Below are 26513 nucleotides of genomic sequence, written 5' to 3' on the forward strand. Positions count from 1 at the left end.
GGCAGTCAGTAGACACACATATCTATTTTCTAAATGGACCAAATTCTCTCAGACCGCCAGGCATTCTGAACAACCAACCGCAGCTGAATTCTATCGGGTCTGCTGTTTAACGGAATTCAACTATTTCCCCTCTCCAGTCTCATTATTGTTTGCTAAACTATAAAAAAAAATTTTTTTTTACCAATTCCATTTGAGAAGTTACTTTAGGAAAAAAGAAAACTCTACTTCAGGTATTAGCTAATAGCAAAACCTCCTCCCCTGCACCCAGCAAATAGAGATCAAAGGAGTTCAGCCAACTACCATTTGTCTGGGAATTAGCTGGGGTCTATAGACACAGGTTTCAGGGATTGCCATCACAGAGGCAAGCAGGTGTCCCTGTTATAAAGAAGTTGCCACCAAACTTCTAACGTGTTATGATGCTTTGAAACAAAACTTCAGGGCAACCACCCGAAGGTTCCTTTGGAAGGCAGTGCCAATTCAGAAACCTACAGAAGAAACGGAGGGCCCAGGACAGAGCCCCTTTGTGGCTCTTGCTCCTGCGAAAGTGGGGCATATGTTCCTTGTCTGCCATTGGTAAAGTGAGAAGCTTTTCAAGGAGACTTTCAATGCTGCGTCTGTCTAAATTCCATGGCTCAATCATTTTAAGCAAAAGTAAGGAATATAAAGTAAGCTTCTTAAATGGGGTTCCCACCCCTGGAGCAAGGGTTGCCATTTTTTTCTGTGAAAGGCCAGGTAGTAAATATTTTAGATGTTGTGAGCCATGTGGTCTCTGTCATAACCACTCTACTCTGCCACTGTAGCCCAAAAGCAGCATGAACCTGTGTAAATGAATGACCGTGGCTGTGTTCCGATAAAACTTTATGGGCACTGATGTTTGAATTTCATACAGTGTTCATGTGTCATGAAATAGTATTCTTCAACCATTAAAAAAATGTTGAAAGCATTCTTATTCTAGGGCTGCACAAAAGCAGGTGGTGGGCTGGATTTGGCCCTGGGCTGCAGTTTGCAGACTCCTGCCTCAAAGGATGCCTTCAGGGTTTCCATGAGCCTGGTAGAATATAGAATAGTGTACTGTGTTTATGACACCTTGGGGTTTTCCTGGAGACAGAGTTTACTGTATCAGATTCTCCAAGGGGGTAGTGATACCACTGCTAAGTTAAGAACCACTGATTTAAACATTTCCCTTATAAAAAGCCTGGCTTTCTAAGTGGTACAATAACTGTCTCTGAGGAATCCACATAAAGGAGAAAGCCCTGAGAAGTATTTTCAGGACCTGAAGTGCCCCCTTTTGCTTAAGTCTTCCAGACCACAGGGGTCCCCAGCACGGGGCATCCCCTCTGGACTTAGTGACTATACGGTGCTCTGCGGGGAAGCCTGTCTCATGTAAAAACGGCTGAGAACACTCCCCCGGATGTGGACTGTGTATCTAAGCCTCTTTCCAGAGGTGTCTTCTAAGTGCAGGTGAAGTCAATAGTCTCAAAGCATTAGCTGCAAACACATTATGTCTCCATTCTTGTTAGTGAAGGAGGCATTTCTGGGCAGCTCTGAGGGATGGCGCTTATTCCTACTCCTCAAACCCTCCCGGGCCCGCCCAGGCCTGCCCAGGCCCACACCTATGCACTCCTTTGGCTGTGACACGTTGATTCTGAAATTTGGTAACAAAAATACAAAGCATACATTCCAGCCACATGGGGCCACCTGATTATGGATGAGTCCACATCGTCCATCCAGTGCACACTTGCCCCAGATGACATCCAGTCTGGTATTTAGAAATGGCCTGGATATGTCACTAAGTGCCCTAGGAGTCTTGGCTCCCGCAAGAGGCTGGCAGTGCCTGGGGGGAAAGAGGGCCTGGGGCTTCTGACACTAGCAGGGCCCAGCTCAGCCTGGCTTTGCAGGCTCCCGGCTAATGGAATGAACCCTGCAGAGTCTCTGGAGGATGGCAGAGAGCCACAGCCATTCTCTCCACCGTTGAGCCCACCAGCCCTCCAAGAGTCCAGCTGAGAGGAGGCTGCATGTGAGCTCTGAAACCATTCCTGAGGCCACTCAAGGGACGTGTCTGCTGCTGTACAGGAAAGGAAATGCCTCTTCCTGGGGGAATGATCCCCAAACCAGGCTAGTCCCCTCCTATATATACCTTGACCCTTGTGCCGGGGTTCTGTTTCCTGGTACTCCTCATAACTGGAGCTAAATGATGACTCAGCCCGAGATGTCTTTTCCACTGGACTGGAGCTCCACTGGGCATCTGCCTTGTGTTTTTAGCACCAGCTCAGTGCCTGGGACAGCCTTAGCTTCTTTAGGAGGAAAACATAACAAAGCTGCAGATGGAGATTCTGCCAGTGCTTTGATGCCTTCAACACCAGGCTCTTGTAACCTCACACCCACTCCACAGGGAGGAGAGTGCTGTGATCACATCTCCGTTGTAAAGATGGGGAAATGGTCTCAGAGGCATTAGACATCTTGTCTAATGTGCAGGCTGGGCAAGAGGTGGGGTCAGGACTTGGAATCAGCTTGTTCTGACCCCGAGGCTGTGCCCCTGGCATGTACTATCCTGCCTTCCATGATGAACTGCCAGGAGGCATCAATGCAGCCGTCTGCACAAAGACACGCAGCACTGTGCCCAGCACAAGCTGCCAGTTCAATGGTTTCTGTCAATAGCGGTGTTGCTGTGTTAACATCAAACAAACAACTGCATTCTGCCGTGTACCCCTCACAGTGCAAGAGGGCACCACCCCCACCAAGTCTTTTGGGGTTATTTCGTAGACATTGGGGCACCCCAGGAGATGCCTGGGACAGAACACGATGTAGAAAATGCTGTGTGGCTATCCAGGAATAAAGAGCCTTAGGAGGAGAGAGTACCCTGCCTGCCCTGGCTTGCCTGGGGCCTGAGCTTGCTGATCCAGGCCCTGCAGTGAGCTGGCCCCCCGCAGCGGGATGTGTAGTGGCAGGACCCGAGCCTGGTGATGCAGCAGGAGCCTGTGTCTCCAGCTGGAAGTGGGTACGAAAACAGTGGCAACTTGGACTCATTCTGCTTCTAACTGGGGGCCCGTTTTCATTTATCATCTACTTTTCAAAGCCGTGTTATTGCTGACAGCTGTTGGGTTTACCATTCCGGGGATATTTTTGGTATCCAAAGAAGAAACTTTCCAATCTGGCCCTGCAAAGGCCCAGTTCCTCCACTTACCAATCTCTCCCCCACTTATTTAGGAAAATGTTCTAGACAGAGATCAGTTCTCTTGGCCCAGGATTTATTATTGCACTGCCTGTGAAATGGGAACTGTAAACATTCTAATACGTGCCTCTCAACTCAAGACGAGGTCACCCACCTTCCCTCACCATTCAACAATAATTTCAGGTTTCCTAATGCAGGATCTTATGACCCCAAATTCCTGGGCATACACTGGAACTGATCTTGAGCCATAAAAGGTGAGAAGAGAATTTTGAGATAGGGCTGAAAAAAACACTGTAGATTGGGGAATTCATTTTTTCATTCCACAAATGTAGATTGAATACCTACTATGTGCCAGGAATTGTTCTAACTGCTGGGGATGCATCTGTGAACAAAACAGATGTAACTCTCCGTTGATTGCTAATTGCTAATTACTGTGCATTACTAATTGTTGACGCTGGCTGATGAACACATGGGGACTCATTCAATGATTGGCTCTACTTTTATATATGTTTGGAAATTTCCATACTAAAGTTAAAATTATAAGTCCCAAATCTCAAAAACATGATGCGGAGTGAAAGAAGGCAGACACAAAAACGGTACGTGCTATGTGGCTCCATTTATAAGAAACTCTAGAAAAGACGAATCTAATCTCCAGTGACAGAAAGCAGACCAGGGTTGCCTGGGCCTATGGGCAGGAAACTTCTTGGGAGGATAGAGGTGTTCTATATACTTATTGTGCTGGTGGTCACATGGGTGTATACATTTTTCAAATGCATCAGAATGTGGACTTGAAATGGGTGCATTTATTCTATGTAAATTTTATTGCAATAAAATTGATTAAAAAACCCTGCAAATCCCTGCTCTCACATGGCTGGGGCTGGAAGAAATCTTAGGGATTACTTAAGTCCCTCATTTTACAGGAAAGGAGCAGAGAGATTCAGTGAATTTCTCAGCATCTCGCAGATAGTAACAGTGGGGACCAGCACCCAGTTCTGTCCAGCACTTCCCCTTAGCTCACTGCCTGTGATACAAGGTGGGTGCTTCAATCTGAAGTGCCACATTTTGGGGTGACTGTCTTCTCAATTATTTGATTGAACACCCACACCCCAGGTCCCTATAGTCTGAGTCTGCCACGCCTCCCAGGAAGACTGCAAATCCTGTTACTGCCAACACTAGCTGAGATGTCAGCTGCTGAGCTGGGGGGTAAGGAGTGCGGCTAAAGTCCTAGGTCAGGGTCTGGTTTATTTTCTAAGTCATCTCAGTTGATAAGCCCTACTCTGGAGGGCTTATCTTTCCATCTCCTTACTTAAGACAAATATATTTCATATTTCCCTGGCCTAGCCATTCGCCACCTTCTTTCACACCTAGCTGGGCTCTCACACCTGAAATACTCCATTGATATCCAAGCTCTGTGCTCCAAGAAAGCTGCTGTTGAGGTGGAGTAGGTCCAGAAAAGAGTAGCCAGAGGAACATGGAGGGTGAAGGGCTGCTGCTATGTGGCCAGGCCTTCTCACAGTGAGGAGACTGAGGTTGATCTGGAAACTTAATGAACCTTCACAAACCCACTGTGTATTAGTCAAATCCCAGAATTCCAGAATAACAATGGAATGTTAAGTTTAGGCCGAACCTAATTCTGTTACCATCCCCCTCCCCAGCACAAACAATGGGAAGTAAAGAGGGCACTGATACCCCTAGTGCAAAACTGGATTTCCCAGAGTGTCTCTTCTCCATGACATATATGCCTCTGGAGATCAAAGGTCCTCCACTTGATGTGGGCAGAACACCGCCCCCTCCTCCCCCGTCAGCTTGCAAAGTGCCCCTTGGTGCCTGTACCCTTCAGGGAACAAATGCTGGCTGGAGGGCTGAGCCCCCCTGTGAGGGAGGGTTGAGGCTCTGTCTGCCTTCACTTCAATACACATGAACCAGGCTCTGACCCCTGTCCCTCCTGACAGCCAGACCATCCTTTAGTCCTCTCCGCAGAGATGGGCAGGAGGGCATTGCTTATCCAGCAGTGCAGCCCCGCTTGGACAGGATCTTCTGCAAGACCCAAGATGAGAAGGGGGCTGACATAGGCTCTCAGGACCCACAGAAACCCTGGCTCCCAGCCTGTTTGGGGAGGCCCTCTTCTCTCTGCCCTCAAACCTTGAAAGGCAAAGCTCCAAATTCCTCTCCCAAATGAGCATCCTGTTAGGAGTCAGATGCCGGATTTTACCCTACTGCCTATTATCCCTTAAGTATTTTGCATTACCAAGTCTTCTGCCATCGAAGCTTTTCACGGTAGCAATGTTAGGGTGATGGCAGAAGATTCTTTCCTTGCCTTTGTCAAGCTTCTCCCTCTAGCGCTTCAGGCAGGGCTTCACAGAGGGCGCGAAGGACATGTTCAACAAACCCTTGTTGAATATAACTGATCTGAATCTTGCCTTTCCCTTTCTCCTTTTACGCCCTTTCGCAGATAGTTCTTTCTTCCTGACCCCTCCCAGCTTTCTGTCAAGTTCCAGCTCCTCTAGGAAACATTCCCTGATTCCTCCTGCTGTCCTCTGGTTTGATCAGGCATGGCCTAGGAAGTCCTCCCATGCTCCCAGGTGAGTTGTGTGTGTGTTACTTCAAGTGCAGGTGGGTCTGGGAGGAGATTAAGTTCAAGAAACACTAGTCTGATGAACCCAGGAAGGCATATACCAAAGTAACAGCCATTAAGACAGAAAGAAAAGCTTAGGAGCTTATAAAAGTGCCCAGCCAAGCCCAGGCCAGCCCAGGCCTCAAACTCTTCCCTGGAGTTGGGGGTAGGGGATGAAAATGATGTATTCGTTGGCCCTCCCAACCCCAGGCCACAGGAACGTTCCTGCAATCAGAATTCTCAAATGGCGAAATCATTGTTCCTGCAATCAGAATTCTCAAATGGCAAAATTCCTGCAATCAGAATTCTAAAATGGCGAAATCACTTGTCCAGAGTCAAAGATGCTCCACTGAGGCTGTTTGGCTTAGAAATATGTGGGACCCTGCTGTGCTGGAACAGGGTCTCACTGGTGACTGCTACCGCTTCAAGGCTGGGGTGCTGAGAGCCGCACAGCTGTACCCAGCAAAAACACTACTGAGAATGAAGGCAGGGAACGTCAAGGTGGTAAGCATGGTCACAGAGTAAAAGCAGGGGACTGGAGGGGCGGGGTGGGGGTGGTTGCTGAAAATGTGACAGAACTTGGGGTGCCATCCCAAGAGGCAAAAAGGGCTGGGAATGCTGGCACCTGGGGTGAGTCACCCTCGCAGTACCTCCCTCCCCTTGGCACTCCCCAGCTCATACCAGTGGCGGTGCTGGAATGACACCCCCGCAGGCGCCTCAGCATTCTGAACTGTGCTCCTTCCCTGCCTTCAGATGCTTTCTGCCCTGTAATGGCTGGTGCCTTGCTGGATGGTGCCATCCCCTCATCTGAACTCCTGGCCCCTCAGCCCCTTTGGGACAGGAGTGTTGTCCAGTCCAGCCTCCCTTGGCCTCAGGCTCCTGTTGTCCTCCTCACCATCAGCATCAACACCATCCAAGTGTTTACCTGTATCAGGCACTGTGCTACTCATTTCAGGTAATTAGGTTTGTTGACGCTTCACAGCAACCCCAGGTGGTAGATATTTATAACCCCCATGCTATGATCAGCAGACCGAGGCTCAGAGAGAAGTGGTGACTTTCTCAATATCCCGCAGCCCAAATTAGAACCTGGTTGCATCTGATTCCAAAGCCCAGACTCCAAACATCACACCAGCCTCCTGCAATTCTTAACTCTTGATTCTTGGAGTTTGGGGATGAGAAGAAAAGGCCAGGGTAGGGGTGGTGAATGGAGAGAGGGGAATTAAAATTCATTGAGAATCTACAGTGCACAAAGTAGCTTAGACTTATTCTATTCCTGTTTATAATTCTTTTTGAGACAGGATCTCACTTTGTCACCCAGGCTGGAGTGCAGTGGCATGAACATGGCTCACTACAGCCTCAATCTCCTGGGCTCAAGCGATCCTCCCACCCCAGCCTCCCAAGTAGCTGGGACTACAAGTGCATGCCACCACGCCTGGCTACTTTTTGCGTTTTTTGTAGAGACAGGGTTTTGCCGTGCTGCCCAGGCTTGTCTCGGACTCCTGAGTGCAAGTGATCTGCCTGCCTTGGCCTCCCAAAGTGCTGGAATTACAGGTATGAACCACAGTACCCAGCTATTCCTGTTAATAATTCCATGAAGGAAGAATTCTCATAGTATCCCAATTTTACAGATAAGGAGGCTCAAGGAAGCCAGAGGTCCAGGGGTGAGGTGAATTCTGAGTGTCACATGGCTTTCCTGTGAGAGCAATTTTATTCCAACCCAAGTCTCTCAGAAGTCAAAGCTAGTGTCCTGTCCACTGTACCATGCCACTCGCTGGGTCAACCACCAAAAACAGGTTTCTGGACCTTTCCCATGCCCTCCGGCCCTGGATCAGAGCCCTGGCTCTTGGAGGGATCTTGTAGCCTCCTGGATGGTAAGGGCTCTTGTAGCCTCTTGGATGGTAAGCCACTTGGATGTGGTGGACACGGTCCGGGGGGATGTCCTCATGAGGGGCTGCAGAACCCAGCCTTGCTCCTGCCCCAGCTCTGCCAGGACAAAGGATGAGGATGGTGTCATGACTGGCCTCCATCATCACAACCCATGTTATCAGATGGTCCCTAGGCAGGTGGGCTGGCTTTGGGGGAAGGGGCTGCCAGTTCAACAGGGCTTCTCCTCAGGTCGCTAAGTTGGTGAAGTGTGAGGGTCTCGAGCCCACTTCCCAGGTTTTCTCTCAGCACAGCCCAGTCATGCAGGAGCATGCAGGAGAGGCCTCCCTCGGGGGTCCCGCCATGCAGCGCGGATGGCTGGATGGAAACGGATCATGAGGTTGAGAGGGGCCTCTATGTCACCGGGCCTGAGGGCTCACCTACCTGGAGAGACTCCCCACTCTGGAGGCCTTACCTTAAAGAGGGACATTCACACTGAAGCAAACTTGAAAAGAGAGAACATGTACACAAAGAGAAGTTTACTTGGCCAGCATTTCCCTCATTGCCTCTGGCTTTCACTGAGGACAACTAGGTTTCTGGGGAGGCAAATCTCTCCCTCCTATGCTGGCTTCCCCCCATTCCAGTGCTGAAGCCCTGGGAGCCAGAGCCTCAGAGCTGAACGCTTTTGAGGGGAAGGAATGGGTACACAGCGGAGAAGCCAGGAGTGAGCAGAACATCCCCAAGATCTGCAAGGTCAGATGATGCCCTTCAACCACACCAAACACATTGCTCTACCCCTCCAGTCCCCAAAGAAGGCAAGCCCACCAGTAACACAAAAGCGAAATGTGCTACTGTTACTGGCAATTAGACAATGCCATCATCTTGGGATGAAATCCCCAATGGCATAGACCAGTGAATTCTAGGGTTGAAGATATTCTCAGCATCAAAGGCTTTGGCTCCAGCCTTGCTGGCTTTCTTGTCTCCCCAACCCCTCAGAGCTGGAGTATTTGCCACCAAACAGCCCCCTACTGTGTGTCCTTGCTCTGAAGCAAGCCACCTCCGGAAAATTGATTTGAGTACATGATGGTGCAAAGTCTTTGGTTTGGTGTTGATGGCACATCGCTTGCACAAACTCAGTTCATTATGTGGGTGGACAGAGGGTGAACAAGAGGAATACAAAAGGGAAAGTGAGGGAGAGTACGTAAGAGAGCTGAGAGAACGAAAGACAGGAAAGTCTCCACGCTGAAGCAGAGGCCACTGAAAACTGCACTGGGTGGGGGTTAGTGCAAAGGGATGTTGGCCTGTAGTCAGGAAACCCAGCTGGACTAGTGACAGCTGGTGAGTCAGGGCAGGGGTTAGACAAGGGAGGCTTAGGAGCCAGGGGAGCAGAAATCTCAGCTTAGCAGACATCTCAAGAAGGCAAAAGCCTGGGGGGAATAGAAGCCAACTGAGGTATGTGATGGAACCTGACCAGAGGCCAAATTCCAGCTATGAATCTGGACAATCTCCTTGGTGATAGCTTCAGAGGGGCGAGGCTTCCTGTGCAGGAATGGAAGTCAGGCCTGAAAGCTGTTGTGCCGTTTCATCCTCAGCCTCTGTGGTGGTGACCCAGGGGCCCCCAGCCTCTAGCAAGCCAGCCTGGGCAGAGTACAGCCTTGTCGTGCCTGGCAGGTTCTTCCACGAAGGGGCTCTGTCCTTGTAGTGAGAGTGGAGAGGGTCAGGAGCTCTGGAAAAATCTGCCACCGCATCCTGGCTCTTGTAAGTGACATGACCTCTCCCAGCCTCACCTCCGGCACCAACCAGCTGGCAAAACCAGGTCCTCCTTGTATCAGACAGGCAGGGCACCCCCCAGGTCACCCAGATTCAGTATGGCCAGCTGAGGAGTGGGGTAATTCAGGTTTCTGGAGACTGGTGGCATTCTAGTATGATGCCAAAAGGGCATGGCTTGGAAGCAAGTGGAGGTAACCCAAGACAGAGGAACCCTGGAGCTCCCTCAGGGGCTTCAGGCACTTGACTGAGTCACCCTGGAGGTATTCAGTTTTACCAGATTAGGGCACTTGTACAGCTGCTTTGCTTGCTTGTTTAAACACACGCCCAATATCTCCTTGAGGCCACCATCAAATTGCAAGGCTGATGGTGTTTGCTCACAGACTTGATCCTTTCCCTTTTCACAGTGTCTTGCCTTTGACCTGGAGTCTGTCAAAGACCCACGACCAACAACTGCACACTGTCTCTGGCTGCTTGTGATCTGGTGACTTGGAGGCTTTTTCCCAATGTCAGGATCTAAACCAGTTTTCCCTCTTCCCTCTGTCAAAGCCCTTTCCTTCCCAGCTCTGCCAGGAAGGCATCTCACATGTCCTCAAGTTATTTGATACCTTAAGTCCAAGGAAATCCTGTCTTGTGATGGCAATCTGCCCCCAGAATAGAAGCCACTTCACCACAACCTCTGTGGGGTGTGCCTCAGCTTCCCCGTGTCTCTCAGTGGCCTCTGTGGGGATGCGCTCAGCTTCCCCGTGTCTCAGTGGCCTCTGTGGGGTGCACCTCACCTTTCCCGTGGCCTCTGTGGGGTACACCTTAGCTTCCCCGTGTCTCTCAGTGGCCTCTGTGGGGATGTGCCTCAGCTTCCCCGTGGCTCTCCAGTGGCCTCTGTGGGGTGCGCCTCAGCTTCCCCGTGGCTCTCCAGTGGCCTCTGTGGGTGGCCATCTGTTTTGCCTATGGTAAGGCTGACTCTGCTTATGCAGCACAGAGTTGTCCTCACTGCTGGCACCTGAGCTAGGCAGGCACCCACATCCCTGGGGTCAACCCTGAGTTGGTTACAGGGGTGCGATGGCGTATGAAAACCTCAAGTGGGTTTTCCCATTAGTCCTTTGAGGCTTTCTGAGATGAGAAATGCAGTATGTGCATCACTGCCATGGGCTTTAATCCTATTTAAAATTTATTTCTGCTCTTTCTACACAAGCCCACGGATGACTTAGGCTGGGGTCATTGACATTTTTCAGAAAAGAGCTTTCGACTTAGGGACAGATTTGGGTCACTTTTCCAACCTGCTAACTAGATGCGGACTACTCTCTTTTATTTTTTTCCCCAATTTTGGTATTTCTCCTAAGAGAAATCTCTAGTGCCAAGGTTGTAAATGTCAGATATTTAAATAACTTGAAAAAGTCTTTAAAGACCAGCAGCTGAGAACTCTCTAAGGATCAACATTACTCAGCTCCAAGTGTGGTCAGAAACACCTCTTACACAAGGTCAGCTTTCCATTTTAGCCTTCCTTTTTCCAGGTGTTCTAATTCTCTCCTCCTAACTGAATTCAAACCTACCTAATCAATACCCTCTCCTCTGACCCCGCCCCCCTCCACAGCATTGAGCGTTGAGGTTAACTCTGAAGGTTTGGGGAGGCAGGGAGAGTGGGAACATGCGCAGGAGATCATTTCAAGGCAATGAAGAAGTCAGTCTTTAGGAAGTCTGACCGAGGCAGTTTTGAAATTAGTGGGAGCTCCTGGACAGCCCCATCCTTTCTCTTTGCCATCCTCTCAGGGGGTGATAAGGACCCTGAAAGCTTCCTTGACCCTCCAGGCAAAAGAAAGCAAACAGGATCTTTCTGGCTCTTTAGTCCCAAGGGGGGAGCTCTCAAGAGGCCCAAGGACGGAAAGCACAGGTCCCTTGTACTCTAGACATCCAGTCAGAGGTGGACTCCTGCCTGACCCCTGACCCAGGGATATAGTTCCTCCTGCTGGCTCCCAGTCCCCCTCATACCCCTGACCACAGGAGCACCTTCACTTCTGGCCAGGGAGAGCTTTAAGGGGCTCCCTGCCTTTCTGAGGCAAGGCAACGCCTGCGTGTTAGTGGAGTAAGTCATGTGCCTGCCTCCCTCCTGGTTTGTCCTTCCCTCTCTTCCTCTCTCCTCTCTGTCTAGGTTTTTCCCCATCCCTCAGACCCATACCTGTTCACCTCACTCCTGTTCTTTATACCCTTCCTGCCATGTGCTGCTCAAAGAGGGATGCCTCTCAGAAGGCCTGCACTTTCATTGGCTAAAGTCTCAAACTAAAAGTTGGGAGCCCCAGTGAGGAATTCCTGTGACGGGAAGGGCTTTGGCAGTGTTCTGGAATCTACTATACCTCAGGGAGAGATGATTCTTCATGAATCCACACTCTAAAACTTCCTTTGTGCCTTTTATGATTAAGGTTCTTCCCTACTTCCTTCCCACCCCGTGGCCTCTCAACAAAAACCCCCTGGCTTCCTCTGCCACACCCCAGACCCTCTCTCTTCTCACACCCCTTGCTGACGGCTCCCCCTGGGGCTTCACTGGTCCTCCCCACTCTTCCCCAAGCAGGAAGGGGATGTTCCTCCATCTCTGCCGGTACAGCAGGGGCCTGGTGCTCTGTAAGCCTGGTTTCATGTGGTTTTGCTGAGACCTGGAGACTCAAGTTTAAGTCATCTTGTGGCCCTGCACTGATAACCCCTCAGCTTCAGTCTCATCCTGTGTTTCTGTTAGTTGGGCCTGGATTCTTCACTTAGCACTACTTCTCATTTTTCTTTGGGTTGATTAACTTAGATTAAATAGAAGTTAAAATTCACCCTACCATCTGAGCCTTTAGTTTCTCCTCCTCCTTTTTTAGGCCTCTGGGTCCTACTTCCCCTATTTTGCCAGGGGCACAGTTAATCCTGTCCTTAAAGGTGACTTGCAGAGGCCCTCAGCCCCCAGCAATCGGGCAGGTTGGCATGTGCAGGGAGCCCTGTGGCAGCAGGGGACAGTTGGCCCAGGGATCTTAGACTCTAAGCCCTCCTGGCTTGGAATGGTGGGCCTGGAGCTGTGGTGGAGATGGGCTGAAGAGGAAGTGATATTTACAAAGAAAGAAGGTGAACCTAAATCTGGGCTGTCCCAAGCTTGTGCTATCCAGTGAAAACATGAAAACCAAAGGAGGAAGCAAATGAGCAGTGGTGACGGGACCAAGCATCCAGGGATATTCAACCCCACGTGCTCGAGTCTGGCTGAGACCTGGACCACACCCGTCCACTGACACTATCCCCCACCCCCACTCCCACTCCCACCGTGGAAGATTTCTAAGAATCACAACATTGTCAATAACGGCTCCCCAGAAAATCTCCTTGAATAGAATGGAATTCCTCTCTGATGGTTCACAAGGCACAGGAAGGTCTTTTCTGCACTTGGAGAAGGGGAGCGGGGGCTCATCTGACAGTATGCTGGGTGACTGAGGGCTGACTGCCTGATGGCAAGTCTTCCCTGCCTGGGACCCCAGTTCCACAGCCCCACAGCACTGGGGCTCCTGCCTAATAAACTCTTACATTGCACACCCCCTTCACCTCCAGCAAGCCTGCCAGCCGGCTACCTCAATTTTCAGTCTGAATGACTGATTGCTTCAATGGGCTACAACACAACAGAATTAAGATACACACACTGTAACTTTAAGGACTGCAACATGACCCTCGCCCCATTCCAGCAGAAGGCCACTGCCAGGACATGGTCTTTATTCTGTGAGTCAAGCCCAGATTGAAAGCTCTGAGCTTCAACTGCCCTGTGTTACATGCCCCCTCCAACCGGCATCACAGCAGGCCTGAGAATCTGGAAGGAGGAAGGGAAAGTGCGGCAGAGAAGGGAGAGGGTATCTCACAGAAATGCGCTTTTATGCCGTGGGCCTCCCAGAAGCTCCCCCCAGGACCATCCTTCCCGCTACCAGTCAGTGAATTCCAGCTTCATGCTCTGTGCTAGTTCCATGGAATGACCACGGCTATTATTTAGTTAATATTTTCCTTTAAACTGACCCATTTAGAAAACAAACCCAGTTCTTCATAAAGAAACTTTATGTCTCTACCATACATGGAAAACTAGCATCATTTGTCATTTTCAATCAAAATAAACACATTGAATCTCTATTAAGACAAAAGGTGTTCTGTGGCCTGTAAATCGTCATCTTGGGTGCTGCTGTAGTAGGTTACATATTTTCAACAGTAAACACCTGGGGGCCTAAAGACACTGTCTTAAGGAGAGCCTCAGCCACCTCTGGTCTTTGTCGTTTTTGCTGTAATATGCGTCCCCTGACCACTTCCTGGGTGCACGCAGCCTGCCCCGCAAGTACCTGGGCCCGACCCAGTGTGCTGAACATGCACGGGGACCAACTTACAATGCGTGGTTTGAAGGGTGGCTTGATCTTCTTCTGCTCCAGGAGCACCCAGTCAATCTCTTTGAAGAATGGGTGCTGCTTGATGGCGTCCTCACCGTTCTGCGATGCCACACAGCCCAGGCGCTTGTGGGGATTCTTCGTCATGAACTGCAGGGATGAGGACAGAGTCGGAATTAGTGACAAAGGCCTGGCCAGCACAGGCTGTGAGGGACAGATGGAGGTCAGCCAAGGCAGCATTTTCAGCATCGCCTCCCAAGTCTGTTCTTTGCACTTTCAAGGGCCACATCTGTTGGGTTTTCTTTAACTCTTCTATAGAATTGACTATGTCCCAGTCACGTTCTAGACATAGTACATATGTCAACTCGTTTCATCCTAATGCCCTACGAGGTACTATCATTGTCTCTATATTATAAACGAGGCACTAGAAGCACACAGAGGTCAGCTAATTTGTCCAAAGTCACCCAGCTAGCAAGGGACCAAGCTGGGATTATGAACTCTGGCTCTTACTGACTCTCTGATCCCCTTCAGATTCTCAGGTCTTCTCATCAGGGAGACTGAGGTCTGATACACTCATTTACACGGAGAGGTCAACAGTCCTTTCTGAGATAAGGAATAAGGACCAGGTAAATGATCAAATGTATTAATACCCTCTCCTGCTCCTTTCCTATTCCTGGACCCAGCCCCTCTCCACTGTTTCTATGTTTGAATTTGCAATCTTGACACAAAATGCCCATGAAGGTCAAAAGATACAAAACAAGAAAAAGAAACGCTTATTCCTTTTCAATGCTTGTAGGTGAAAATCACATTGATGTGTTTTATATTTTCTGGGTGGTGTCTGGTGATCCCTACACACCCAGGTGAACTTGTTATTCCTATTAAATGAGTCAGTCCTGAGGGTAAACATTAATTGAGCACACGTATACCAATAAAACCTTGGGGAAAAAAGTGCCAGTAGGTGGAAATATTTCTGATAGCTACCTGAAATAACGGCATATATGTGTTGTATGTGTATGTGTGTTAGAGACAAAATGTCACATTTCATAGTGTGAAGGCTGAATATCTATCTAAACAGAGGAACTTGAGAGAATAAACTATAATCCAAAGGAATACATCTTTGGTAGAATCTCAGGCTTCATCAGCAAGGGAGAGAGCCTCTAACTATTTCTTGCCTGATGCCCTTGGAACCAAAGCACCTGGCCTCGAGTTCAATGCGACTGGAGGGGACAGCCCCAGATAAAGAGTGAAAGGGGTGGAGAGTAGGTGTGAGTCAGGAATGGTACCAGTGCGCCTCATCTTTCTCATCTACAAGTCAGCAAGGTGACCCCCACTTTAACACCTTGGATGGCCCCCACCATGAAGTCCATACTCCTTAGTTTGGCACCCAGGAGCTCCTCAGCCTGAACCCTGTCTACCTTGCTGTCCTTTTGCATTCTTTCTTCCCTCTGGTTGAATGTCCTTCTCCAGTCTCTAGGCCTCCTCTAGGAACTACTCAAAATGCTACCTCCTCTGTGAAGACTCCCCAGATTCCCTCCTCTGTTGATACCTTAGATCCCATGCTTCTGGTTTATTTAAATTATAATTTGTCAAAACATCTCCTCCCCTTGGTGAGCTCTATGATTTAGGAATCTGTCTTATCTGCCCCAAACCTGGCCCAGTGCCTGGTTCCCATTGTACACTCAGTAAATTGTGATGATGAAGTGAGGGGCTAAAGGCTGGGCCTCAGGGCATAGTGCTGAGGGAGGGAGACTGTGGCACAGCCACATACTGTTGCACAGGTTGTGCACTGCATACTTCTATGATACAAATGGCCTTCTCTAAAGTTCTGCATCACCTTCACATAGGCAGTAGCCCTCGGAGACGCAGCTCAGTGGCTAGAGTCATGGAAATCCTGGTCTGGCCCTGCAGTCAAGTGACAGTGTGAGGAAATGAAGTGTTTCGAGGCCAAGGGTGTACTAGACTCCTCACTTCCTCAGCTCCTCCCATCCTCCCTTTTCTGGGAGGGGAAGTATCAGGGTCAGGGATAAACATAGAGGTTTGGGCATCTTAGGAAGCTGCCCCTGAGCCAGAGGCTCTTCTCAGTGGGAAGATGCTCTTCTCATGAATGTCTCACCCTCACGAACTGGTTAACCGGTTAGGCACGACTTCTAACTTCTGGATCTCTGTAGGTCAAGGTTTCTCAGCCTTCATGCTATTAACATTTTTGACTGGATACTTCTTTGCAGGGTGGGTGGCGGGGGGGCTGTCCTGTGCATTGCAGGCAGTTTAGCAGCCTCCATGGCCTCTACCTACTACATGCCAGCAGCACCAAAAATATCTCCAGACATTACTGAATGTCTAAGGGAACAGGACAAAATTGCCTCTAGTTAAAGGCCACTGCTCTAAGGCCTCCAAAATAAAACGGCTCAGCTAGTATGCTGGCAGGGGACTCACAGGGAGGTGTGATGGGCTGGTGCTGGGGCCTGGGATGGTGGCCAGCTCTGCTGGGCATGGTGTTCTGGTGGCCTCGGGTGCAGCTGAGGTTTTCCTTTAGTTACTCAGCTGACTTGGGAAGAGATGGGGCTCCGGGAATCAGGAGGCAAAAGCTCCCATGTCCACCCCAAGTTAATTACCCAAGAGAGTCCTCTGCAGTGATTCAGAGTTGCAGCTCCAAAGTGTAAGTAGAAGCGGAAGCAGTGAAGACATGCCTGTTGCAAGATCTCATTGAGTGGAAAAAGCAAGATACACCATTGACAGGAAAACGAGATATGTGTACAGCATGCCTACCATTGTATAACACAGAAAAAGAAATCAGAAGTTATATTTGTGTTTGCTTGTATATACCTAAAGAAATTCCAGAAGGATATATAAAATCCTCAAAACATAAGTAGAGAGTGTGTGGGAAGTGGGCAGATGGAAGCAAGGATGAGACAGAGACCTTTCACTGTATCCTATTTTATGCTTTGTGTTTTTTAAAAAAATAGCATGTGATTAAACAAGCAAGCCAATAATGAAATATTTAAGGCCTAAATATATAAACTGAACAAAACAGAATTTGAAAAGTTGGACAATCAAGTCCCCCTAAGCAAGGCTCCTTCCCACTGGGTGACATGCCCTTCCTAAAGTGCTTTCCTGTAGGAAAGTCAGAATGGAAGAGGCTGGGAGCCATTTTTGGATACTGAGAGTCTCGCTGAATGCCTGGCCCAGCAGGTGCCCTGTGCTCATCGATGAAAATCCCTTCTCTCCTTCCTTTGCACACACATGAGTCTCCATTCTGTACCAAGTGCTGTGGTGAGTGATGAGACATGGTCCCTGCCCTCATGGGGCATGTAGGAGAGTAAAGGAGGCTAAGAAGAAACACGTAATTGCCAGAGAATCACTTAGCTGAGACTGTGATGAACTCCCCGAGAGAAGCACAGCAGGCTCTGACAGTGTGATGGGCAAGGAACTTGGCAAAGCATTCCCCGAGAAGCAACACCTAGGCTGAGACCTGAAGGAGGAATGTACCTAGGCAAAAAGGGCACAGGGGAGAGTGGTCAGGGAGAAGGAAGACTAAAGACACGTGCCTTCTACAGGCCCTGGACGTAGTCTAATACGGCCAGAGCCCAGCAGATGACGGGGAACGGCTGAGGGGGAGGCGGGGCCTGATGCAGGACCCTGGAGGCTATGTGGAAGATAAAGGTCTTTATCTAATCACAATGTGATGAGTTTTAAGTAGGGGATGAGGCATGAAATGGCTAGATTTGCGTTCTTAAGAGATCACGCTGATGGACGTACACAGATGAGAAGGAGGCAAGAGGGGCCGCCCATTAGGAGGTCCTGCAGTTCACCAAGGGAGAGGCGGTGGTGGCTCCAATGGGGGTAGTGGGGAGGAGGATGGAGAAAGGTAACTCAAATGGAAAAGGTTAGCAGGGGGAATGGACTTGATGACTAGCTGTGATGGGGAGAGAGAGATTGCACCCCATTTCTGGTCTGTTTAGAAAGGAAGACAGGGTGCCATTTACTGAGCCAAGGAATTTGAGAGTGAGCAGATTTGAGGAGGACCATCCAGGGCTGTTTGGGAGTATACTGAATGTGAAGGACCCCTGGCCAGCTGAGGGAAGAAAGTGAGTAGGGAACTGGAAACACAGTCCTGGAGGCTGGAAGATGGGTCTGGCTGGGTATACCCCTTCCTGAGTGCAGGGTGGGAAGTGGGAGAGTGCTGTGCAGGGGACCCAGAGGATCCGGGGCCCAGGCCTGAGGAACAAGAGAGGCGGTGATCAGAAGCCATTCATGAAGGAGCGGAACAGGGGCCGGCCAGTGATACCAGCAAGGAGCTGAGAAGAGCTCCTTGAAGGGGTCCATCAAAGACTCACCCAAGAGGCACCCAGGTCAAAGTCTTCCTTGGCTCTCAGTTGAACTAGTTATAATCATTTAATCGCACTAGTTATAATCATTTAATGCTTCGAGATTTTACATAAAAATCTGGATTTCGTGCTTCTCTTGGAAAGCCAGATCTGGTGAGGTGAAGTCGTCGTTGCTGCTGGGGGATCATGAGGGGTCTCCATTTACCCTGCCCCACCCAGTCCTGTTCACCTTCCATGGCTCCTGCTGGGCTCTTGCAGGCATTTAACTTTGCAATATGTGATAAAATGGAAAGAACAGAGAGCTAAGAGCTGTTTCTGTTTTTCACCAAACAGTTACGTAGCTCCTACAATGTGCTTGGCACTGTTCTCAGCCCTTGGGATGCGTCTGAGAAATAAGCTGGAAAATGTTCCTGCCCTCACGAAGCTCAGTCTTGTAGAAAGAAATAGACAATAAACATAATACATAATATATACAGTGGGTTAGAAAGTGGAAACTGCTATCAGGGATCAACTGAGCAGGATAAAGGTGGATAGGGAAGGGGACAAGGTTTAGTTTTTTGTAAAAAAAAAAAAAAAGCCTCACTGAGAAAATGCTACTGAGTCAACCTATGAAAACATTGGCACTCAGAGGGCAGCAGGAGAAAGGGGTAGCAAAGGAGATGGAGAAACAGCCGCCCAATGCCAGAGGAGACCCAGTCCCAGAGGGCAAGGACAAGGAGGACTTTAACACGGAGGGGCTTGGCTGAGCCATTGAATGTGGCTGGAAGGCTCCAAGGCAGGGGTCCTGAAAGCTTCAAAGAGCCACAGGGGGCCAAGGAGAAATGGGGGGGTGGTGAGGACATCAAGGCAGAGAAGGGCAACAGAAGTCATTTCCACGAGTAGCAAGAACCACGCTTGGAGTGAGAGGCCCAGCGCAGAACACACATTGAATTTGGAAAGTTGGATAAACTAGTCCCCCTAAACAAGACTAGTACCCCCGAGGCCTCCTCACTGGCTTGGGGCAAGGGCGGAGGACTTTGGAGGCTGGCAGGAGAGGCACCCTCCAAACCAGGTTCTCCCCAGCAGCCAGAGCTACCTTCTAGGTGTACCAGCCAGGTCGGAGGAAGGAGGAGGAGGAAGGAGGAAGGAGGAGGAAGGAGGAAGGAGGAGGAAGGGGAAGGAGGAAGGAGGAAGGGAAGGGGAGGAGGAGGAGGAGGAGGAGGAGGAGGAGGAGGAGGAGAAGAAGAAGCCCTGCATACTCAGCCACCGCCATCCCGTCACCCTCCTCGAGCCCACTCTCCCTGAGCTCCTTTTGGGCTGTCCACCCTGGCAGATGTTTTCTAGTCCAAGGCCTGTGCACTTGCTGTTCCTTCTGAACAGACACCCTTTCCCCCAGTAGCCACCTGACTGAAACCTCGCCTTAGTGTCCCCTCATGGGACAGGCATTTCCAGACTCAAGAGCACCCCATGAAGCCCGTTACTCCTCATTTCCTGAGCCTCTGCATGTGTCTTTTTGCACTTGTTACCATTTAGTACAATATACAGTCATTTGTCTGTTCATTTATTCACTAGTCTGTAAGCAGGGACTGTGTTCTTTGTATCACCAGCGCCTGGCATAGTGCCTGCCAATAAATATTTATGGAATAAATGAATAAATAGTCATTACTAGATGCTCAATAAATATTTAATAAATAAATGCATGAATGAACAGACTCTATTTGCCTCCTTCACTTCTCTTATCCCAATTGTGGCTACCTATTGATATATTTTTAATTTATTAAAAATAATAAATGATCCCACAGGATTGGAAACCTCACAAGGCAGAGACCAGGGCTCACCAATACTTATTCAGCATCTAGCACCATGCCTGGCATGTTGGAAGTGTTCAATAGATAGTAGTTAATTGAATGAATGAATGAAAGAGAGAGGGAGGAGAGTAAGGGCAGAGGGGAGAGAAGGAATGAGGTGAGGGAAAGAGGATAGGAATGAGGAAAAAAAAAACTACAGAAAAGGGTAACATGTTCTGATGTGGAATTTTCTAAAACATGGTACATGCACTCTCAGATACCTACAAAATGGTTTTAGATCTTTCAAAAATTTGTATACAATAATTTACATTAGGCAGGGCGTGGTGGCTCACACCTGTAATCCCAGCACTTTGGGAAGCTGAGGTGGGTGGATCATGAGGTCAGTAGTTCGGAACCAGCCTGGCCAACATGGCGAAACCCCATCTGTACTAAAAATACAAAAATTAGCTGGGCATGGTGGTGGGTGCCTGTAATCCCAGCTACTCAGGAGGCTGAGGCAGGAGAATCACTTGAACCCGGGAGAAGGAGGTTGCAGTGAGCCAAGATAGCACCATTGTACTCCAGCCTGACCATCACAGTGAGACTCCGTCTCAAAAAAAAAAAAATTTCTTTGTAAAATACATATAATCAGGTAAATATTGGAAGTTGATTAAAAGAACAAGAAAAGCAAGTAATAGTGCAGAAGACAGTTGAAGATGGCAAATTTTGTGACTATGATGTGCAAATGACTGAATTTTGGGGCATTTGGATGGGTGGAAGAAGCCAAGTCTGGAAGTCCTGGTCCCTGGTCTGTCACCCTTGTCCTGTCTTAGCTCAGAGGGGTGACCCTGGGAAGACTGCTTGTTAACTTCCCTGTACCTCAGCTTTCACAGATTTCAAAAGGGGACAGGTAACATCACTTGCTTGACACAGTACAAGCATTGTTACATTGTAGAGATGGCTGTGCTGAGAAAGCACAAGGGGTTTTCCCATGTGAGGGATGATTCCTAGGGCAGGGCCAGTCTCTGTATTATGTATCTAAATCCAGCAGGACTGCATGAATTTCCAGTGGACCAGATCTTTTCTGATTGGCTCTTGAGCCACAGCGATGCTGTCATGGACACAGGTGGGCAGTGCCCACCCTCCCTCCCCTCCTCTCTGTTCTCCATCACAGGTCCCTGTTGAAGACATGCCACAGGTAACGAAGGTATGGAAGTGGCAGAGGTGTTGTCAGCACAGTTGAGTTGCTTCTGTTCCCTCTGAAACATTGGAGGACACAGATGTACACAGTGCCTCATCTCAGGAAGCACAGACATGCGCTCGTTTTCCCACCAGAAGAGTAAGTCATCTCAGGCCCCATTCTCTTGGCAGCAGCCCTCTGCACTGTGCCTGAACTCTCAGTGACAACTGCCCTTAATCCTTCCCATTCCATGATGATGAGCAGAGGTGGGAGGGAGAAAGCTGGACAGAGAAAGGGGGAAGGGAGTGTGTGTGTGTGTGTGTGTGTGTGTGTGTGTGTATGTGTGTGTGTGTGTAGGGGGAGGAGCCCAGGAGAGCACAGCCATGGGTGAGGGGCAGTGACTCACAGCTTTCAAGATGCTGACAGCCTCCTTGCTGAGCCAGACTGGGTACAGCACGTCGTCATGGAGAATGGACTCAAATAGGTCGTCCTCATTGTCGGCCTCAAAGGGAGGCTGTCCAGCCATCATCTCGTACATCAGCACCCCCAGGGCCCACCAGTCCACGGAGGGGCCGTACTCCAACTCTTGCAGGATCTGTTCAGGAAACCGGCAATGTCAGGCACCATCAAAGGCTCCCACCCCAGTAACACCCGTGCTATGAATGCCCGTGGGAAGGATTTCAATTCCAACTTACTCCTCCCTACAATTGAGTCCTAGTCCTAGAAGTTCTAAATCAGCAAATTCAGTGACAGTTGAGTTTGGAGGCACTATGCTGGGGGCCGGCTATCATCTTTCCAAAGTCAACATCGACAGTCTGTCTTCCAGTGGGAACAAATTCCTATTTCTTTGAGCACCAGATAAAGTTCCTGACTGGCATGAGGGCCACGTTTAAAAACACTGCATATTTTGACACTAAAATCAGGGTCAGGGGAGCATGATGCAGACTGAGAGAACGAGCGAGCTGTAAGTGACTCAGAGTGCAGCGAGGTCAGGTCTCCCATCTCACACAGCCCAGGGCACAGCTCACTGCCTGAGTGGAAAGTTGAGCAGAGGTCTTCTTTAAATGGTGCAACACTCAATTTACCTGAGCCCTGTGCTCCTGGAGAGGAAACCGCAATGAATAAGTCTCCCCCACCCTGCAATGGTCTACCTATAAAGGACCACTATACTCTTGCATATTCTAAGAAAAAACCCATCTCTATTGTTCATCATGATTCCCATAAGATCCACTGAGGAATCCCCTGCTTTGCCTGCCTCTACGAAACCCTAGGCCCCCTTCCTTTGGGGCCACCTTCACTAATGAATCCCCTATTACAATAGCCAGAATCGAACCATCTCCTTGATTGTCTGGTGCATTTTGTCTTTGACAATGGTCACTTGTCTTATCTATGCTGTCTCTCTTTTTCCTCTAGCCAAATGTGTAGAGTCAAATTCACTTAGATTAAATGCATGTATGACATGATGCTACTGAATACAAGACAACTTTTCTGGCTGGGCGCAGTGGCTCACACCTGTAATCCTAGCACTTTGGGAGGCTGAGGTGGGAGGATTACTTGAGTCCAGGAGTTCAAGACCGGCCTGGGCAACATGGTAAGACCCTGTCTCTTAAAAAAATTAGCCGGGCATGGTGGTACATGTCTGTAGTCTCACCTTCTCAGAAGGCTGAGGTGGAAAAATCACTTGAGCCCAGTAGGTTGAGGCTGTAGTGAGTCATAATCATGCTACTGCACTTCAACCTGGGTAACAGAGCGAGACCCTATCTCAAAAAAAAAAAAGGATATTTTCTGATTGGCTATTCTATTTGATCTGCTCTCCATACACATATGTCATAAATACATGATACACACACATATAAATATGTAGCAAGTCAATGATATATATATATATATTCATATATATATGTATATGGAGATGAGATCCAATAGAAAAGACTAGAATTTAATATCACCTTTCAGCTGTATAGAGCTTTGTATTTTATAGTATGCCTTTAAAATATAACATATATAAATAAAATATGTGGCAGGTCAATGGTGTGTTTGGCTCAGAGGAAAAATAAATGCTGAGCTATCCCCTCTACAAAGAAGAGATCATGAGGTGACATTCCCATTCCACAATTATTTTCTCTTCTTATTAGAGTGAGATTAGGCATGGCTCTGCCCAGAAACAGGAGGGTGGATGAGATGACCTATCCAGGTCCATAATTCTATAAAGAATTTTAAAAAGTGAAGGAGAAACAAGGTTGGAGTGCATGTCCTGAAAGGGGGAACACTTTGAGGACCCTGAAAAAAAAGGCAAAGTTCATGCCTAGTCATTCCAGCCCATGGGACACCTTGGGCAGATAACATCTCAGGCTGGGGACAAGGCTCCAATTTAGTTCTCAGATTTCATGGTGGTCAGGGAAGAGGAGGCTGAATTCAAGTATCTGAACTTTCTGTGGTCTACTCAAAATACCCTTCTAGAGGTTACAAATTGCTTAGGATGAACTAGAAAGATTTGGATAGAAGAAGCATTTAGAAACAGTTAAAACACTCACAGTTTAGAATCTTCTGAACTTGGAATGAAAAGGAATTTGAGAAAATGCAGCCAACTCTACATTACTTGGGGCTGGTAATCTGTTTAGCTAATACCTTTGGTCTAAGCCCAGTGGTTAGTGTTCCTTGAGCTGTAAGGTCAGAGCTATGGGCTCCACTGTCTTGAGGAGCCAGTGGTTCTGCTATGCTCCAAAGCCAATGCCAACTCCTCCCTCAACCTCAAAAGACACATCGCCCAACTTAAGACCCCTGCCTGTTCCTACGAGTTGCAGGCACTTTCTCACTTTCTACATACCACTGCGTCGTTAGTTATTTTTTCATGGCCAACTGTCTCCCCGGTGCAACTACAAGGTACCAGAGGGTAGGAACTGTAACATGCTACTTAGCCCACTGCTGTGGCCAGCCTGTTCTATCATCCAGGAGACAGTCAACATCTTGTGACTGGCTAGCATGCATGGCCACTGTGTGTATCTACTGGGCATGCTCCCTTCTCTTCTGGCCTCAGGGGACACTGGGTGCTACAGTGGCTGCCCTCCAGCTTCTCGGAAGGAGGCAGCTGGGTTCTGTGCCTTCAGGGGGTGGGGAGAAGGTGGCTTGTGTGTGCTGAGACTGGATGGTGCTGTGGAAACCACAGAGCTGCCCTGCCACCCTGCTCCAGGCCCCTTCCACAGCCTTCTCATTTTGGGTGGCATCTTTTGTAAGATTTCTTTTAGGCTTGACTCTGATTATCTGCTTCCTAATTAACTGTCGGCAGTGGATCTGGGCAGAAGGGCAAGGCTTCCATGCCACGGGAAGTCACCTTGTGAGTCAGCCAACCCCTCAAGTGCGTCAGAGCTCGGGAGAAGGGAGAAGGCATTGGCCCTGATGATGCTATTACCAAAGGCTGGTGGTCACTTCCTGGGAAGCAGGGGCTGGGAGTGGGAAAGCAGAGGGGGTGCCATGGGGCATACCATGTGGCAGGAAGATAAGCCTTGGGGCAGACCTCATGCCTCCGAAGGTGTCTCTGGTTTTGAGGTTAGCTCAGCACCTTATCACCTCTCCCATTTGAATAGAGGCTTCTGCTTTCTCAAGCATTTCCATGCTCTAATCTCATTAGATTCTCAAAGCAGCTTGATGAGGTAGGTAGGGCAGGAGTTATGGCTCCCATCTGAAAGATGAGAAACCTGAGACTCAAAAACATTTTGTGACTTCATCAAGTCATCAAATGTACATGTGTGCATTTGTGGTGAAGTCTGGACTCAAGACTCAATTCTCAGGATTGTGTTTCCTATCTCATCACACAACCCAACAATGATGATAACCATGAAGCCACCATTTAGCCAGCGCTCCCTGTGGGCTGGGCACTGGGCTAATGCTTTAGAGGCATAATCTCATTTAATCTTCCCAGTAGTCCTCGATGAAGGCAGCAATATCTTTATCAGCTGTAATTTGCCTACAGCAAGACCAGGGATTGTCATTGCCAGCGCAGAGATGTTTCTGCATGGTGGGCACAAAGGCCAGAGCAGGAAGGAAGAGTGTCTGTGCTTCATTGTGAACAGAGATCAGAGTTGTTCATTGTGAGTCTCGCCAATGGACTGCTTTTCATGAAAGCTGAGTGGCTATTTTGTTCATCATAAAGTGAATGTTCTGTCTTGGGTTGGGTCCTTAACTATACCATGGGCTGTCAACTGTTAGACTATGGCATCGACTTACAGAGGAACTGGAACTGAGTATTCTGACAATGAAGAATGAATGAAGAAGACGAGAAAAGCAGTTCCCTGTTGAAAGCTCTGGCTTTTATTTATTGCTCCTTGAAGGTTGAATTCCTAGTGTTCTTGCTAAGGGAATACACTCACAGAAAGACTGAAATCCCTACTCTTCAGATCTCTTAGAAGATAAAGGTTCTAAAGGGAAACTACCTATCACTCATCACCTTCGCTTCGAGATGTTCCTCAGGCCTCCCCTGTCTTGTGTGGTCTGTGGAGCCTCCTGACCATCAGTCCCTCACTCCCTGCCTTCTGATCTGCATGGCTGTGGCCTGCCTTCTTCCTGGGATGGATTTGACTAGGACTCTCCTCCACTGGAACCCTGAGTGGGTCCACAGATCCTACAGGATCAAAGCCACATTCCTTGGGTCTTTATCCCAATCTCATTCATTCCCATGAGCACCAGGAAGCCCTGTGATCTAGCTATACTTTTTAACTGTCCTGGAAAAGACCAAGATGTTTTTGTCCCTTGGCCTTTGCTCATGTTGGAATGTCATAAGTTCTCATTTTTTAACAAACCTTCCTAAGATTCTGATTTGTGTGCCTGATTTGTGTGGCAGTACCCAGATTAGAAACACAGACCCTGCCCTCAAAGGATCTAGGGCCCAGGGACACTGAACCTCCTTTCCTGTCCTGCCCCCGTTCCAATCCTGTTGTTTTCAGGAATACCCTCCCCACCCCTTCCGCCAAAGGAAATCCTCATTCTTTACAACTCAATTCATCCACCAGGTGCTCCAAGAAGCCTTTCCTGATCCCTGAGGATACCATCTTGTTTTATGTGCCTATTTATTCTGCTTAATTAGTTGTTTACTTATCTATCACTCCCTTTAGACCAAAAGTTTCTTTAGAATAGGGACAAGTGTCTCAGTCAATTCTTTATCTCCACATTGCTTTGTGCCTAGCAGGTGCTCAAACAATGGCCACTGAAAGAAATGAGCTCTGAATGTGCTAATACCTACCCTGCCATTTTAGGGTGATGTTTAGTGGGGATTGGTACTTCTTTCCTATCTTACATGTCTCAGAACGATGAAGATCATTTTGATTGTCTATGACAGGCCATGTCTTAAATCTGAATCATATCACACTAGGTATCTCTCAGTTTGGGCAGGAATAAGGCAAAAAAACACTTCATGCCGAGCAAAACATCCCAAACAACTTTCACGAAAGGCAACCTATGGG

At 48.7% G+C, this 26513-nt stretch overlaps 1 protein-coding gene across 3 annotated transcripts in view; it reads right to left on the minus strand.

Annotated features, from left to right (window-relative positions):
* Positions 1-26513, minus strand: part of PRKCE (protein kinase C epsilon) — a 531054-nt gene that overhangs the window by 13897 nt on the left and 490644 nt on the right. Inside the window, exons 13-15 of one of the 3 annotated variants that reach the window (XM_030799764.1) lie at positions 21464-21652; positions 13790-13936; positions 8125-8154 (exon numbers count right to left, since the gene is read on the minus strand). In XM_030799764.1, the coding sequence (XP_030655624.1) occupies positions 8140-8154; positions 13790-13936; positions 21464-21652 (351 nt within the window). In that variant the 3' untranslated portion in view covers positions 8125-8139. Of the gene's footprint in view, positions 1-8093; positions 8155-13789; positions 13937-21463; positions 21653-26513 lie in introns of all 3 variants that reach the window. The other 2 variants (XM_030799765.1, XM_003262805.4) reach the window with 2 other exon arrangements.

The sequence above is a fragment of the Nomascus leucogenys genome, chromosome 19, assembly GCF_006542625.1.
Source record: "Nomascus leucogenys isolate Asia chromosome 19, Asia_NLE_v1, whole genome shotgun sequence".
Classification (NCBI taxonomy): Eukaryota; Metazoa; Chordata; class Mammalia; order Primates; family Hylobatidae; genus Nomascus; species Nomascus leucogenys.